Below are 13,589 nucleotides of genomic sequence, written 5' to 3' on the forward strand. Positions count from 1 at the left end.
ACAATGGACATTGATATTTCAGCAGGGGACGGTAAATCATCTATATTAAAAGTGCGAGTGTGTGATTGTATTTAGTAAAAATCAATGTAAATACATAATTGTAAATACAGAAAAAAATACATGAATGACACAAGAAAGTGAAAACACTTATATCCATTGTGGTCCACTTAAAAATGAAATGACAAAATGGAAGCAATAATAAAATAAAAATAATAGTGTGTATATGTTAACAAGAACCTAAACAATTTATAAATACATTAAGACAGTAAATTAACATTAAAAATTGTGTTTTTAGTTTAACCACAGTGAGGACACTCAGAGTAGACTTTGAAAGAAAAGAAATTATTAAAAATATGTTTGTAAAGCCTCGGTCTCACCGAATAATGATGGCTGAAGAAGGAGCCATGCATGGGTGTGGGTTGATTATTCGAAGAATGACCCACGTTTTGATCCATCATGTATCCACTATGAAGGTGCCACTATGTGCCTCTCTGTACCCCGCATGTGCCGCGTAGCAGCCTCTAGTGAGGCACGACCGACCTGTCATTACAGCCTCGAATGGCTCGCATCAGCCACACTAATCCACGTAGTGCCATGATAGCGCCATGTTGGCGCACGTTTAGGCATGAGTTTGGTCCAAACCTCCAGCCCTCCCACACCTGGTCCCTTCAAAGTGTGGGTTTTCAATTCACAGATTCACAGCAGCATTTAAAGATGTCCCTTTTTTTTTTTTTTTTTTTTTTTTTTTTTTTAAACGCAGTCCAAAAATAGACACTCCAGCATAGTTCCGCAGTTGTGCGCCAGGCTACTGTCCACCTGTAATGCACCAGACCAGCTAGACCCCAACCACGGGTTCCTGGAGAGCCGCCTCTGTGCTCCTCGCTGGCTCCGCAGCTCTCTGGCTTTTCTTCTGCGCTTTAAACACACAAAACTTTATGTTTGTCCGTTTATTTCTGCAAAATCGCTCTTTTGCGCGCGCGCTGCTGTTGTCCTTTCATGGACAGCCGCCTCTGTGCTCTAAGTGGCTTCCTTTCCATCCGTGGCTTGCTGGCTTTATTTTTTCCTTGGTTTTAAACACAATCATTTTTACAACGTGAATCCATTTTTAACTTTGTGTTCGTCCGTTTATTTCTACAAAAGCGCTCTTTTGCGCGCGGTGCCATTTTATTATATACACCTGTGGATCATTTAAAAAAAAAAAAATTATATATATATATATCTCTATCTATCTATATCTTTCTTCCGCAGCTTACAAGTTATCATGATACAACTTTTAACTTTGAGTTATGTCTTCAAAATCTGTTTTTTCGCGCTCTCCACCTGTGTTGCCGCACAGCTCCTGCTCTTAGCTGCTCCACTGGAGTTATTATCTTCCATGGCTTTGAACACACATCCACTTTCACGCAGTCACCCAAATTTTAACTTTGTGTTCATCCAATATTGACTGAAATATCACTCTTTTGTGAGCTGGCGTTCTGCCTAAATGCTCGTTTGAAGCGTGATGATGAGTCACTGCCTCAGTGCGCACACACAGCGGAGCTCATGTGATCCATTAATTCCAGAAAAGATTAAAAGGTGTTTTCAGCATCCAAGGTTTGACAGAAAATGATTAATCCGCTACAAAATAATTATTTTATATAGAGTCCAGCGCACAGAGCAGGTGGAATTGTGTGCGCAAGACAGCCGCTCCAAAAATAGCCTCTCAGGTCCTGCCTCAGTGCGCACACACAGCGGAGCTCATGTGATCCATTAACAACATACTTTTACATACAACAGACATCAACATACAGACATACTTTTACAGCAAGGAACTGTTTTATCAAGCTATAAAAAACATTAAAAATAATTACCTTAAGCTGTTCAAAATACATCCCACATGGAGCAGGAAAGAGTGGGGAAAAAAAAAGCGTCCAGAGGAAACAGTCAGCTGATTCTAGAAGAGGTGTTTTCAGCATCCAAGGTTTGGCAGAAAATGATTAATCCACTACAAAATAATTATTTTATATAGAGTCCAGCGCACAGAGCAGGTGGAATTGTCCAAAAATAGCCTCTCAGGTCCTGCAAAGGTGCCAGGCGCAAGGATAATGGGCTTTTTGCAGACTCGTAAGCACCACGCAAATGCCTCTAAGCCGTTGCAGTAACTCTAACACAAACTGCGCCACGCTGTTGTTGCTAAATTTTGAACATCTTGAAATTAGCGCCACGCTCAGAGAGAAGCCTCGTTAACTGAAGATAATGCCTCTAAGAGCCACTATACTGCCACGATAGCTCACGGAAAAAAAAAAGAAAAAAAAAAACCCCAAAAAAAAACAGGGTGCGTGGCTCCGCGGCTTAAAACTCTGCACTCTGCTCACTGTGCCCTAAGAGACATTCAAAGAGATGAAGACTGCCCCCCCCAGAGTCAGACAGGCAGACGGAGACTTGCTGCCAGGAGGGAAAAAACAAACAAAACACTTTTTGAACATTTTGGACACCGTAAATTTTATATCTTGCGTCCAGAATCAGGATGGCATTGGCATCAGGATGGCACCTGGCACAAGAATCTTTCACAATAAGAGCACAGCTCAAACTGATGATGCTATCACAAGTCAGACACAGAAGAGATGCACAATAAAGGCATTTCATACATTTCCATGACAAATGCACTTTGTCAGGCTGACCTTTGACCTGTAACGGTGGCTCACAGACCCGCTCCTGCATCCCCTTCAACACTTCCTGGAGCTCCTTCTGGAATTCCTCCACCACTTCCTCCAGAAGCCCCACCTCTTTCAGGCCGTGCCAAAAAGCCACGGAGTCCTCTGGACAAAAACCCATCACAAGAAGGATGATACAACGTTAGCCACTCCCACTAGGTGTGGTTAATGAATGGACACAGGTCAAAGGTCACCTCTGATGGCTGTAACCCACTCTGACGTTTCCTCCATCACGTCTGGAAACGAGGCAGCTGCTCCATTCACTACAAGACAAACACACGGTTAGAAAGAAAACCTTAACGCTGCTGGGCAGTCAGCGGTCAGCTGGGCAGACATACGGTCGGCTGAGGACAGCGCGGCGGGGATCAGGTCGGCCACCTGCTCGCTGCTGACAGACACTTTGCTTCCCACCAGGTCGATCTTGGTGCTGCGGCATGTGTTGGAGCAAACCTTTGAGTGCTGATAAAAGTCCAGCTCACCAGAGTCCATGATCTTCCTGTGGAGTCAAACAACGCATCATCAATTTGTTGGTGAAACAGCACCACTGTGTGGTGAGTTTGTGAACTCTTTTCTGGCCACTGAAGAAAGGATGATGAAACAAAATAAATCATCTCGAACCTCTTGTGAATGGCTGTTTCTAGAGTCTGAGGTGAGAACATTTTTTAATTCAGACTGATGGTCCAGAATCCCGAACGTACAGAAAACCAGGAAAGACCGCATTGATCTGGCATCTGTCAGCTTTGGTAACCGACGCCAGATATACAAGTCAACAAAAAACTATTTTAGCTACCTGTTGGAGTCAAAAGCAAAGAATAAATACGAGTTTGTGTGTTTGCCACAGACGCCAGAGGAGATTAACAAAGACTGTGCACGTGGACTAAGGCTACCACGATTAGTGGAGTAACAAAATCATTGGACACTAGTTTAATAGTCGACGTCTTCGTTTTTTTTTTTTTTTTAAACTTTGTTTTTCTCTCAAAGCTGCTGTTGTACCTTTCGCTGCCTTTCTGTCCTTCACACACATGCACAGTTGAGGTAAACTGGGTCAGCCGTGATGTCACTGGAAAAGTTATGCCTAAACAATCTCATGGCAAGCCGGCAACAGAGCTCAAAAGTTTGGGAACATTTTAACCAAATTAAAGAGAAAAACGTAAAATGCAAAATCTGTAAGGCAGAACTTGCCTTCCACAGCAGCACAATAGTGATGCATGAACATCAGAAAAGGAAACACGTTGTGGCTGATTCTGACAAAGCAAGACAGTCGTCTCACTAAGCTAATTGACTAGTTAGCCACTAATATTAATGTCCATAGTGAGCTACTTATTTATAATGACAGCTGTAAACGTTAACATTATCTGAGGATTTCATGAGCCTTAGCACACGTCATGTGTTCCTATAACGTAATAACAGTGATGTCATGTATGAATAGGAAGTGTGATAACACTAATGTTTTATAACGTTTACAATACAGTGTGAAAAAAATAACGTTCCTTTACAATGGACGACTTTGTTACCAAGACAACAACATGCAAACCTCAGCAAGCAAAGATCCTGACTGAAAGAAATCTTCAACATGTTGGTGGCTGACATGAGACCAGCATTTTGCACCAGTTTCTTGACGAGATTCTTTGAGCGTCTGTGCGTGCTGCCCACTGAGTTGCTCTGAGCCAAAATGGCGACCACGCCGCCTTGCTGGGACACGTCTCAATGCGATAGTTCTTAAATAGGGCTATGTGAATGGAACCTGTTTCTCTGCTGCCCCCTGCTAAGCACTGTGGAGAAGCAGAGATGAAGCAAAAGGAGCAGCTTTTATGAACTCTACATTGAACAGGACGCAGATACGGGTGTGGACACTGTGTAACAGCAGCATCAGGACATCGCTAATTCTTTTCTTCTGGCTGCTCCCGTTAGGGGGCGCCGCAGCAGATCAATTATTACCATCTCACCCTGCCCTCTGTACCATTGGCAGTCGTTAGGCCGGGCCTCAGCCGAGCCAGTATGTAAATTCAGTTTGTACTCTGCATCTTTAATTTTGGCTTGTTTTACACCGGATGCCCTCCCTGACACGACCCTCCTCATTTATCCATGCTCGGGATGCACACTCAGAGTGTACTGGCAGCACACCCCATGTGGCTGAGATGTGGGCATCAAAAACAGTGAGATGGAGTACATTCAACACCGCAATAAATTTACACTCACGTCCACGTGTGCTGAGGTTTTATAAAAACACACACGGGGTGACGGGACAAAAAGCTTTGGTTAAATTCCACCTGGAGGACACAGTTAGGCATGGGCCGATATGAGATTTGGACGGTATGATAACCGTGGGCAAAAATACCACGGTTTTATCTTTAAAATGTGCTTTAACAACATTATGGCTATTTGCATATGAAGTGTGCGTGATTCAGGCACACTAGTTGACACGATGTCTACCGCTCCGAGCACTAAACCACTGATAACTTTAGAGAAAATTCCAAAATAATAGTCACTCTTTTAGACATGTAGCATCTGGAGAAACGTGACTGGAATAAGGTCTGGAACTCCAGATGCTCAATACTTGGCCCAGCTTCACCAACAAAGTGCTTGGAATAGATGGATTTGTCCTTCTTGACATGTTGTGGGAGAAATTTGGTCGACCTCAAGCACGACTCGAGTCCACCGCTTGTACTCATACTTCTCAGTGGTTTCAAAGATGGGATCAAGTTTACTCCTTCCATGTAATCCTTTGCGGGTATCTTCAATCGCTCTGCGTCCGACACAGGCCATAGCTACGGTGCTTTGTTGCCACCGTTTTTTTTGGCTTGAAGGGCTATTCCACAGAAAATAAAATGAAAAAGCTGATTTGATCCTTTTAGACGGAGGGAAAAGTCCAGTGCAGGCTTCACCTCCTTCAGCCATGACGCAGAGCTAGCTAACGTTTGTAAACAGAGACAGAGGTGTGCGCCAGGGGGAAGGGCGGCAGCGGCTGCCTGTGCTCTGCCTGTTAAGAATTCTCATAACCCACTCATACCGTATGGACGGCATAACGGAAAATTTTAGTGGTTTTGATACCGTGGCTTTTTCATACCACGGTATACTGTGAAACCGGTTATCGGACCATGTCTAGACACAGCGAACCTTTAACATACACACGCACACACTGACCTGAGCATGGTTCCGTTGAGGCGAATGGCTCGTTTCCAGTCCTTCAGGGTGGATTTACCCGCTAAGCAGACAAACTCCTTGGGACTGATAAGTTGCTCACAGAACTGTTGAAGGAGACGCAGCCGATGAGACGCGCTGATCCAGCGCCTGTTAGCGCCCAGACGAACACACACACACTCACCTGCACACACTTCACATTGATGCCAGGACACACAAACTTCTTCCAGACCAGCGTCGCTTTGGAGTCTCCACAGGTGATGGGGTAGAAGACGTCCGCTTCCACATCCACCTCCTCAGTGAGCTTCACTGCACAGACAGACACACAGACACAGTGTCCACGTCACGAGCCGTGCCAAGCCCAGCAGCAGCAGACGTCTCCAGAAAACCAAAGGTCTGTCAAGAAGCCCGATGTGGGATCAAATTCCTGAAGCTGCAGGTGGACTGCATGTCTACAAGTCCTGCAACTTCCAGAGCAGGAAATAAGATAATCTCATTTTAAAATGGATGAGGAATCTGAGGTTCAGGATGAGTCGAGGAAAACCAGGACGCTGCTGTGTGTTGGAGCTCTGCGGGTCACATTACCGATGACGGCCTCTTCTTTGGACATCAAGCCCGTTCTGCTGCTCTCAGCGTCTCCTTCCATTGGCACCACCGTCAGAACGTCTTCTCTGAAAACAGCAGACGGCATACAGTCAGTAAACCGATAACAGCAACTGACCGCAGCGGGCCACAGAGACCAAAGACCATGTGACAAGAAGTACCCGACACAGCCACAGTTTCTGGTAACAAACTGTTAATGTCACAAGAACAGGAAACCCGGACAACAAATCAAATCAAAATCAAATCAATTTTATTTATATAGCGCCAAATCACAAACAGTTGCCCCAAGGCGCTTTATATTGCAAGGCAAAGCCATACAATAATTACGGAAAAACCCCAACGGTCAAAATGACCCCCTGTGAGCAAGCACTTGGCGACAGTGGGAAGGAAAAACTCCCTTCTAACAGGAAGAAACCTCCAGCAGAACCAGGCTCAGGGAGGGGCAGTCTTCTGCTGGGACTGGTTGGGGCTGAGGGAGAGAATCAGGAAAAAGACATGCTGTGGAGGGGAGCAGAGATCAATCACTAATGATTAAATGCAGAGTGGTGCATACAGAGCAAAAAGAGAAAGAAACACTCAGTGCATCATGGGAACCCCCCAGCAGTCTAAGTCTATAGCAGCATAACTAAAGGATGGTTCAGGGTCACCTGATCCAGCCCTAACTATAAGCTTTAGCAAAAAGGAAAGTTTTAAGCCTAATCTTAAAAGTAGAGAGGGTGTCTGTCTCCCTGATCCGAATTGGGAGCTGGTTCCACAGGAGAGGAGCCTGAAAGCTGAAGGCTCTGCCTCCCATTCTACTCTTAAAAACCCTAGGAACTACAAGTAAGCCTGCAGTCTGAGAGCGAAGCGCTCTATTGGGGTGATATGGTACTACGAGGTCCCTAAGATAAGATGGGACCTGATTATTCAAAACCTTATAAGTAAGAAGAAGAATTTTAAATTCTATTCTAGAATTAACAGGAAGCCAATGAAGAGAGGCCAATATGGGTGAGATATGCTCTCTCCTTCTAGTCCCTGTTAGTACTCTAGCTGCAGCATTTTGAATTAACTGAAGGCTTTTCAGGGAACTTTTAGGACAACCTGATAATAATGAATTACAGTAGTCCAGCCTAGAGGAAATAAATGCATGAATTAGTTTTTCAGCATCACTCTGAGACAAGACCTCTCTAATTTTAGAGATATTGTGCAAATGCAAAAAAGCAGTCCTACATATTTGTTTAATATGCGCACTGAATGACATATCCTGATCAAAAATGACTCCAAGATTTCTCACAGTATTACTAGAGGTCAGGGTAATGCCATCCAGAGTAGGGATCTGGTTAGACACCATGTTTAAGATTTGTGGGGCCAAGTACAATAACTTCAGTTTTATCTGAGTTTAAAAGCAGGAAATTAGAGGTCATCCATGTCTTTATGTCTGTAAGACAATCCTGCAGTTTAGCTAATTGGTGTGTGTCCTTTGGCTTCATGGATAGATAAAGCTGGGTATCATCTGCATAACAGTGAAAACTTAAGCAATGCTGTCTAAGAATACTGCCTAAGGGAAGCATTTATAAAGTGAATAAAATTGGTCCTAGCACAGAACCTTGTGGAACTCCATAATTAACCTTAGTGAGTTATACCACGGAGTCAGGCACTTCTGATTTAAGGTTCTCTTTTTCAGAGGAGCTACAGCATCCAAAGTTGTCCTCAAAGAGGATATAAAACTATTGACGAGATAATCTATCTCACTCACACAGTTTAGGTAGCTACTCTGCCCTGTGTTGGTATATGGCATTGGAGAACATAAAGAAGGAATCATATCCTTAAACCTAGTTACAGCGCTTTCTGAAAGACTTCTACTGTAATGAAACTTATTCCCCACTGCTGGGTAGTCCATCAGAGTAAATGTAAATGTTATTAAGAAATGATCAGACAGAAGGGAGTTTTCAGGGAATACTGTTAAGTCTTCAATTTCCATACCATAAGTCAGAACAAGATCTAAGGTATGATTAAAGTGGTGGGTGGACTCATTTACATTTTGAGCAAAGCCAATCGAGTCTAACAATAGATTAAATGCAGTGTTGAGGCTGTCATTCTCAGCATCTGTGTGGATGTTAAAATCGCCCACTATAATTATCTTATCTGAGCTAAGCACTAAGTCAGACAAAAGGTCCGAAAATTCACAGAGAAACTCACAGTAATGACCAGGTGGACGATAGATAACAAATAAAACTGGTTTTTGGGACTTCCAATTTGGATGGACAACACTAAGAGTCAAGCTTTCAAATGAATTAAAGCTCTGTCTGGGTTTTTGATTAATTAATAAGCTGGAGTGGAAGATTGCTGCTAATCCTCTGCCTCGGCCCGTGCTACGAGCATTCTGACAGTTAGTGTGACTCGGGGGTGTTGACTCATTTAAACTAACATATTCATCCTGCTGTAACCAGGTTTCTGTAAGGCAGAATAAATCAATATGTTGATCAATTATTATATCATTTACTAACAGGGACTTAGAAGAGAGAGATCTAATGTTTAATAGACCACATTTAACTGTTTTAGTCTGTGGTGGAGTTGAAGGTGCTATATTTTTTCTTTTTGAATTTTTATGCTTAAATAGATTTTTGCTGGTTATTGGTGGTGTTTTGAAACACAAGGTTCGGTCAGATCGGCACACAGAAATGATCACACAGACTGCATTTTGCTAGAATAAAAAGGCGTATATTTATTCCCCACAAAAGCAGTTACATCAAACACAAGTGGTTGCAGCGCATTTTTCTCTTACCGTGACGCCTTTAAGGTGGAGAGCCAACACCTTCAGCAGAGTGCGCCTGTCAACCGGCTGGGCGTTCGTACGTTAACCCGCAGCAGACTCTGTTGAAGCATGGTTCTACTCCCTTTTTTCTAGTGTGTCCGCGAAGGGAGGGTGAGTGGCCAACTCAACCTCCCTGGCGCACATAATTTCTTTAATCAACAGGCATCTGAAAGTTATTTTCTCTATTACAAAGGCATAATAAAAGCAGTTCTTCACTCCCAGTTCAGAATGATCCCAGCATGCTTCACTCCCAGTCGTTAGTGGCTACAAAAACAAAGTTGTGCTATCAGTGTAATAATAACAAGTACATCCAGCTCTTCGCTCCCAGTTCAGACTGACCCCAGAGTGCTAAAACAAAATTAAATAACAAATACATTCTCAGGGTTACGTTAAGACAGGTGCAAAACAGCACAATAACATTTATTATACAGGTGGTCTGGGAGCAGGCACCGTCTCTACGGGGATGGGGTAATGAGGGGATGGCAGGGGGAGAGAAGCTGCAGAGAGGTGTGTAAGACTACAACTCTGCTTCCTGGTCCCAACCCTGGATAGTCACAGTTTGGAGGATTTAAGAAAATTGGCCAGATTTCTAGAAATGAGAGCTGCTCCATCCAAAGTGGGATGGATGCCGTCTCTCCTAACAAGACCAGGTTTTCCCCAGAAGCTTTGCCAATTATCTATGAAGCCCACCTCATTTTTTGGACACCACTCAGACAGCCAGCAATTCAGGGAGAACATGCGGCTAAACATGTCACTCCTGGTCCGATTGGGGAGGGAACAGGCACAACAGAAAACAGGCACCAAGTTACCAAAAGCATGTCACCACCACCACCATTAAGAGTCACAGGTTGGTTCTCGTACCGGAGACCTGGTGCGCCGCCTCAGAAGCTGGGCTGCCATGACAGATCTGTGCAAACATTTAGCCATATTTTCCAAATGTTGATTTAAAAAAAAAAAAGGTTGTGAAATGACAAGATTTGACTTACTGAACGCTCGCGCGGTAACTGTCATTGCAACAGCAACGGCATGGTAAGTCCCACTACATATAATGTTTAATGAGCTTTGACTTCGTCCACACGCATCGTGTATTTTAGAAGGTCATGTGACTCTTTCTGTAACAGCAGTAAAAGTGTTTCCACTGTGGTGTTTCAAAATAAGGTTTTTTTTTTTAAATCAGCTGGATAAACATTTTATGACAGCAGAGTTATTTCTAAATACATTTTCATTTCAGCATATTTTCAGTTCACTATTACACACATCAAATTACACATTTTGGGGGAAACAGAAACTCGTCAAATGAATTTAAAAAGAAAAAACCTAATGTTCAGATGTTTGTATCAGCAGCGGATGAAACAGGTTTGTAGATATAAACACAAACATGATAACGTCAAGCCGTCTTGGTATTTAAATAACATCGAACACAACACCTTCCTGTGTGCGCCAGAACAGAACTAGGAGGTCACCAGATAACTGCCCCTGGGTTAAAATGAAGATTTTATCCCCGGGGCTTCATGGCAGGCCCAAACTTGTGCCACCATGAGGCCCAAACACCCAAACGCCACCTGGAACAGTTTGAAATTTGTGCCAGCTGACTGTGAACCTGACCGGTATGTTTTCAGAATGGTTTCTGCTCCAGCGGGGTGAGCTGATGTGACTAATGTGTCCATGTTTGCGTTTCACCCACCCTGGCGGAGGGCTCAGCTCCGAGGTCACCAACACTGCTTTGTCCTCCTCCACCACTGCGGGCAGGTCCTCAGTAACTGCCTCCGGTAAGGCCACGATCACAACTTCACCCATTTCCTGCATGTTGACCTCTGATGAAGCCATGTCCGGTCAACGAGGCGCGACTGCACACACAGAAGGAGACAGGGCGAGGTCACGTCACATCATCCCTCATCTTACTTTGCAAGACACCATCCTGCAGATATGAAGTGGAACAGGGGAGTTAAAGACACTCAGACACCATTTTGAATTTCAAAGCTTTACTGAGGTGACATGCAGGTCCTACCGGGTGACGGTGTCACCGACTGAACGGTCTCCCCTAAAAATTGATCCGCCCTGCCTTCACTGTGCATGAGTCATTTCTGAGCGTCAACAGCAATTCACTGATTACCACCTCGTTTCTGCTTCAAACTGCCTCCGGTCATCATCTGTCTCATCCACAGATATCTGAAGCTTTTGTACAACAATCATTTCCACATAAATTCAGCATTATTTCATCATTCTGCTCTGGAAGTCATCCATCAGTTTGTTGGGTTGCAGTGCCTGGTGTGGCTGAGCTGATCTGGGAGCGGCACGGTCTGCTACAGGTGTAATCCGTTGGTTGGGTGTCTGTGGTAGTGGGTGCTGACTGGAGTCTCTGCTGTCAGTGGAGCCACAACTTGACAAAGTCACAGTGCCTGAATTTTGGAGGTGATCCAGATCCGGATCCTGGATCAAGATTTTCGTTTATATAGGCTTTGACGGATTACGTCAAAACTACTTCATGGATTCTCAGCAAATGTGCACCACAGATAGATTTTAGCGCATGGAAGACTCTACTGAATTTTTAAGGTGATCCAGATTGATGGAAGTCAGAAATCTGGGATCGCTCGCTATTAAATTATGAGAACAGGGGAATGTGAGTTTAAGGATTTTAATCTGATCAGACAATGGAAGGTTAATTTTCCTTTGTATTCTTTACAGTCTTGTGGAAGTTTGCAGGTAGTTTTCACTCCCCTCCGCTCCTCACACAGCATTTACTTCAGGTGATGGTTTTTCAAAGTGGAAAAAGGCCATGTACAAAGATGGAGGATTCCAGATGCACGCCAAGGCAGAGCACCATCTTGGTGGCACGGACAAAGGTGTTGAGAACAAGACATCTTTACGCCACGCAATGTCTAAACAATACCCCGCCCAAAAAAGGTGGAAGAAAACAAAAAGTATCTGAAAACAACAGCTGACGTCATGTTGTGTACAGCCACCGGCAGCACGAGTCAGAGGACTCAGGCAACAAAAGAAACTTTTGTTGTCGTTTTGACCGTTGGGGTTTTACATAATTATTGTATGGCCTTGCCTTACAATATAAAGCGCCTTGGGGCAACTGTTTGTTGTGATTTGGCGCTATATAAAAAAAAATTGATTGATTGATTGATTGATTGTTGTTGATATTGTTCTCAATTTCACTGTGACAATGTAATGAAAAAATGTAATCATTAGAACTAAATAAATAAGTAAATATTGCAGTATATGATCATTGACAATGCTGCGAGCTTATAGGAGCCAGATGTCGATGAGAATATTGTAGAACTTTACTGTTATGGAAAATGAAAAGGTCATATGGACCTTACTTGTGAGAAGAGTTAATGTAACCAGCAAAAGCAAGATGAAGACAAAAATGGGCGTGAAGTTAACCCCACCACCCCCTGGTGGCCATTTTCGGCAAATGAAAACATGTACAATAACTACAATCTAAGAAAAGTAGTTATTTCCACTTACAAATGAAGACAGAGGTCGGTGAGGGGCTGGAGCCTTCAGTTCTGTGACTTTTGACGTCCCCCCCCCCCCCCGAAAACACTCTGGATCCGCCCCTGAGAACAAAAAACCCCAGAAAAAAAATACTCTGCAACTTCAAAGATGCTCTGAACTATATTAACCAGTCTTGGTTAGGCTTGGTAAGTTTGGTGACTTAAGTTGTTTGTGTGATCACGTGACTAATCTCACCGTCAAATCGTCGTTAACGTACGTTGAAACCGTCACGTGCTCATAACAACACCGTGTCCTTCCGCCGGCTTGTGATCCGCCGACGCGGCGTTCCGGAAAATCCCGCAAAAAAATTCGCTAAATAAATTTTTAAAAAGACGATCAAAGGCTGGATTTTATACACGACCTTTTTCTTCTTCTTCCGCTACATCTTCTTCTTGTGTTTGGTTAATTGCGGTTGGCATCAAGCGCAAGAAACTCATTACCGCCACCTTCCGCTCCGAAGTGTGAACTACAGATAATCCGTTTTCCCGTAAAAACTTCTTGTTCAGCCCCAATGAAGCTCTGCTGCTGATCTCCGAATCCTAACCCTCGTATGTTTCTTTCTTGCTCATTTTTCTATGATTACATGGAGCATTTCTGCTATAAGGAGATGCAGCATAAGGTGTAAAGAGAAGTGGCAAAAGCTAAGGAAAAGGCATATTGTGAGCTGTACAAGAAGTTGTGGCTTTAAAGAAAGATAATGACAGGGTGCCAAGAGAAGAGTTGTGGTATTGTATGAGGAAATGTGGAGTGGCAGAGAAGTATGTAAGGGTAGCACAGGACATGTACAAGGATGGTGTGACAGCGGCAAGATGTGCAGGAATGACAGACTCATTCAAGGATCAGCGTCAACA

At 43.7% G+C, this 13,589-nt stretch overlaps 1 protein-coding gene across 1 annotated transcript in view; it reads right to left on the reverse strand.

Annotated features, from left to right (window-relative positions):
• gmeb2 (glucocorticoid modulatory element binding protein 2) overlaps positions 1–13,124 on the reverse strand; it is a 61,420-nt gene extending 48,296 nt beyond the window's left edge. The window contains exons 1-8 of the mRNA XM_034173138.1: positions 12,934–13,124; positions 10,916–11,078; positions 6,420–6,505; positions 6,019–6,143; positions 5,838–5,941; positions 3,032–3,189; positions 2,888–2,956; positions 2,661–2,798 (exon numbers count right to left, since the gene is read on the reverse strand). Coding sequence (XP_034029029.1) covers positions 2,661–2,798; positions 2,888–2,956; positions 3,032–3,189; positions 5,838–5,941; positions 6,019–6,143; positions 6,420–6,505; positions 10,916–11,058 — 823 coding nt within the window. The 5' untranslated portion in view covers positions 11,059–11,078; positions 12,934–13,124. The remainder of the gene's footprint in view (positions 1–2,660; positions 2,799–2,887; positions 2,957–3,031; positions 3,190–5,837; positions 5,942–6,018; positions 6,144–6,419; positions 6,506–10,915; positions 11,079–12,933) is intronic.
• Between the last annotated feature and the right edge of the window lie 465 nt (positions 13,125–13,589).

The sequence above is a fragment of the Thalassophryne amazonica genome, chromosome 6 (assembly GCF_902500255.1).
Source record: "Thalassophryne amazonica chromosome 6, fThaAma1.1, whole genome shotgun sequence".
Taxonomy (NCBI): Eukaryota; Metazoa; Chordata; class Actinopteri; order Batrachoidiformes; family Batrachoididae; genus Thalassophryne; species Thalassophryne amazonica.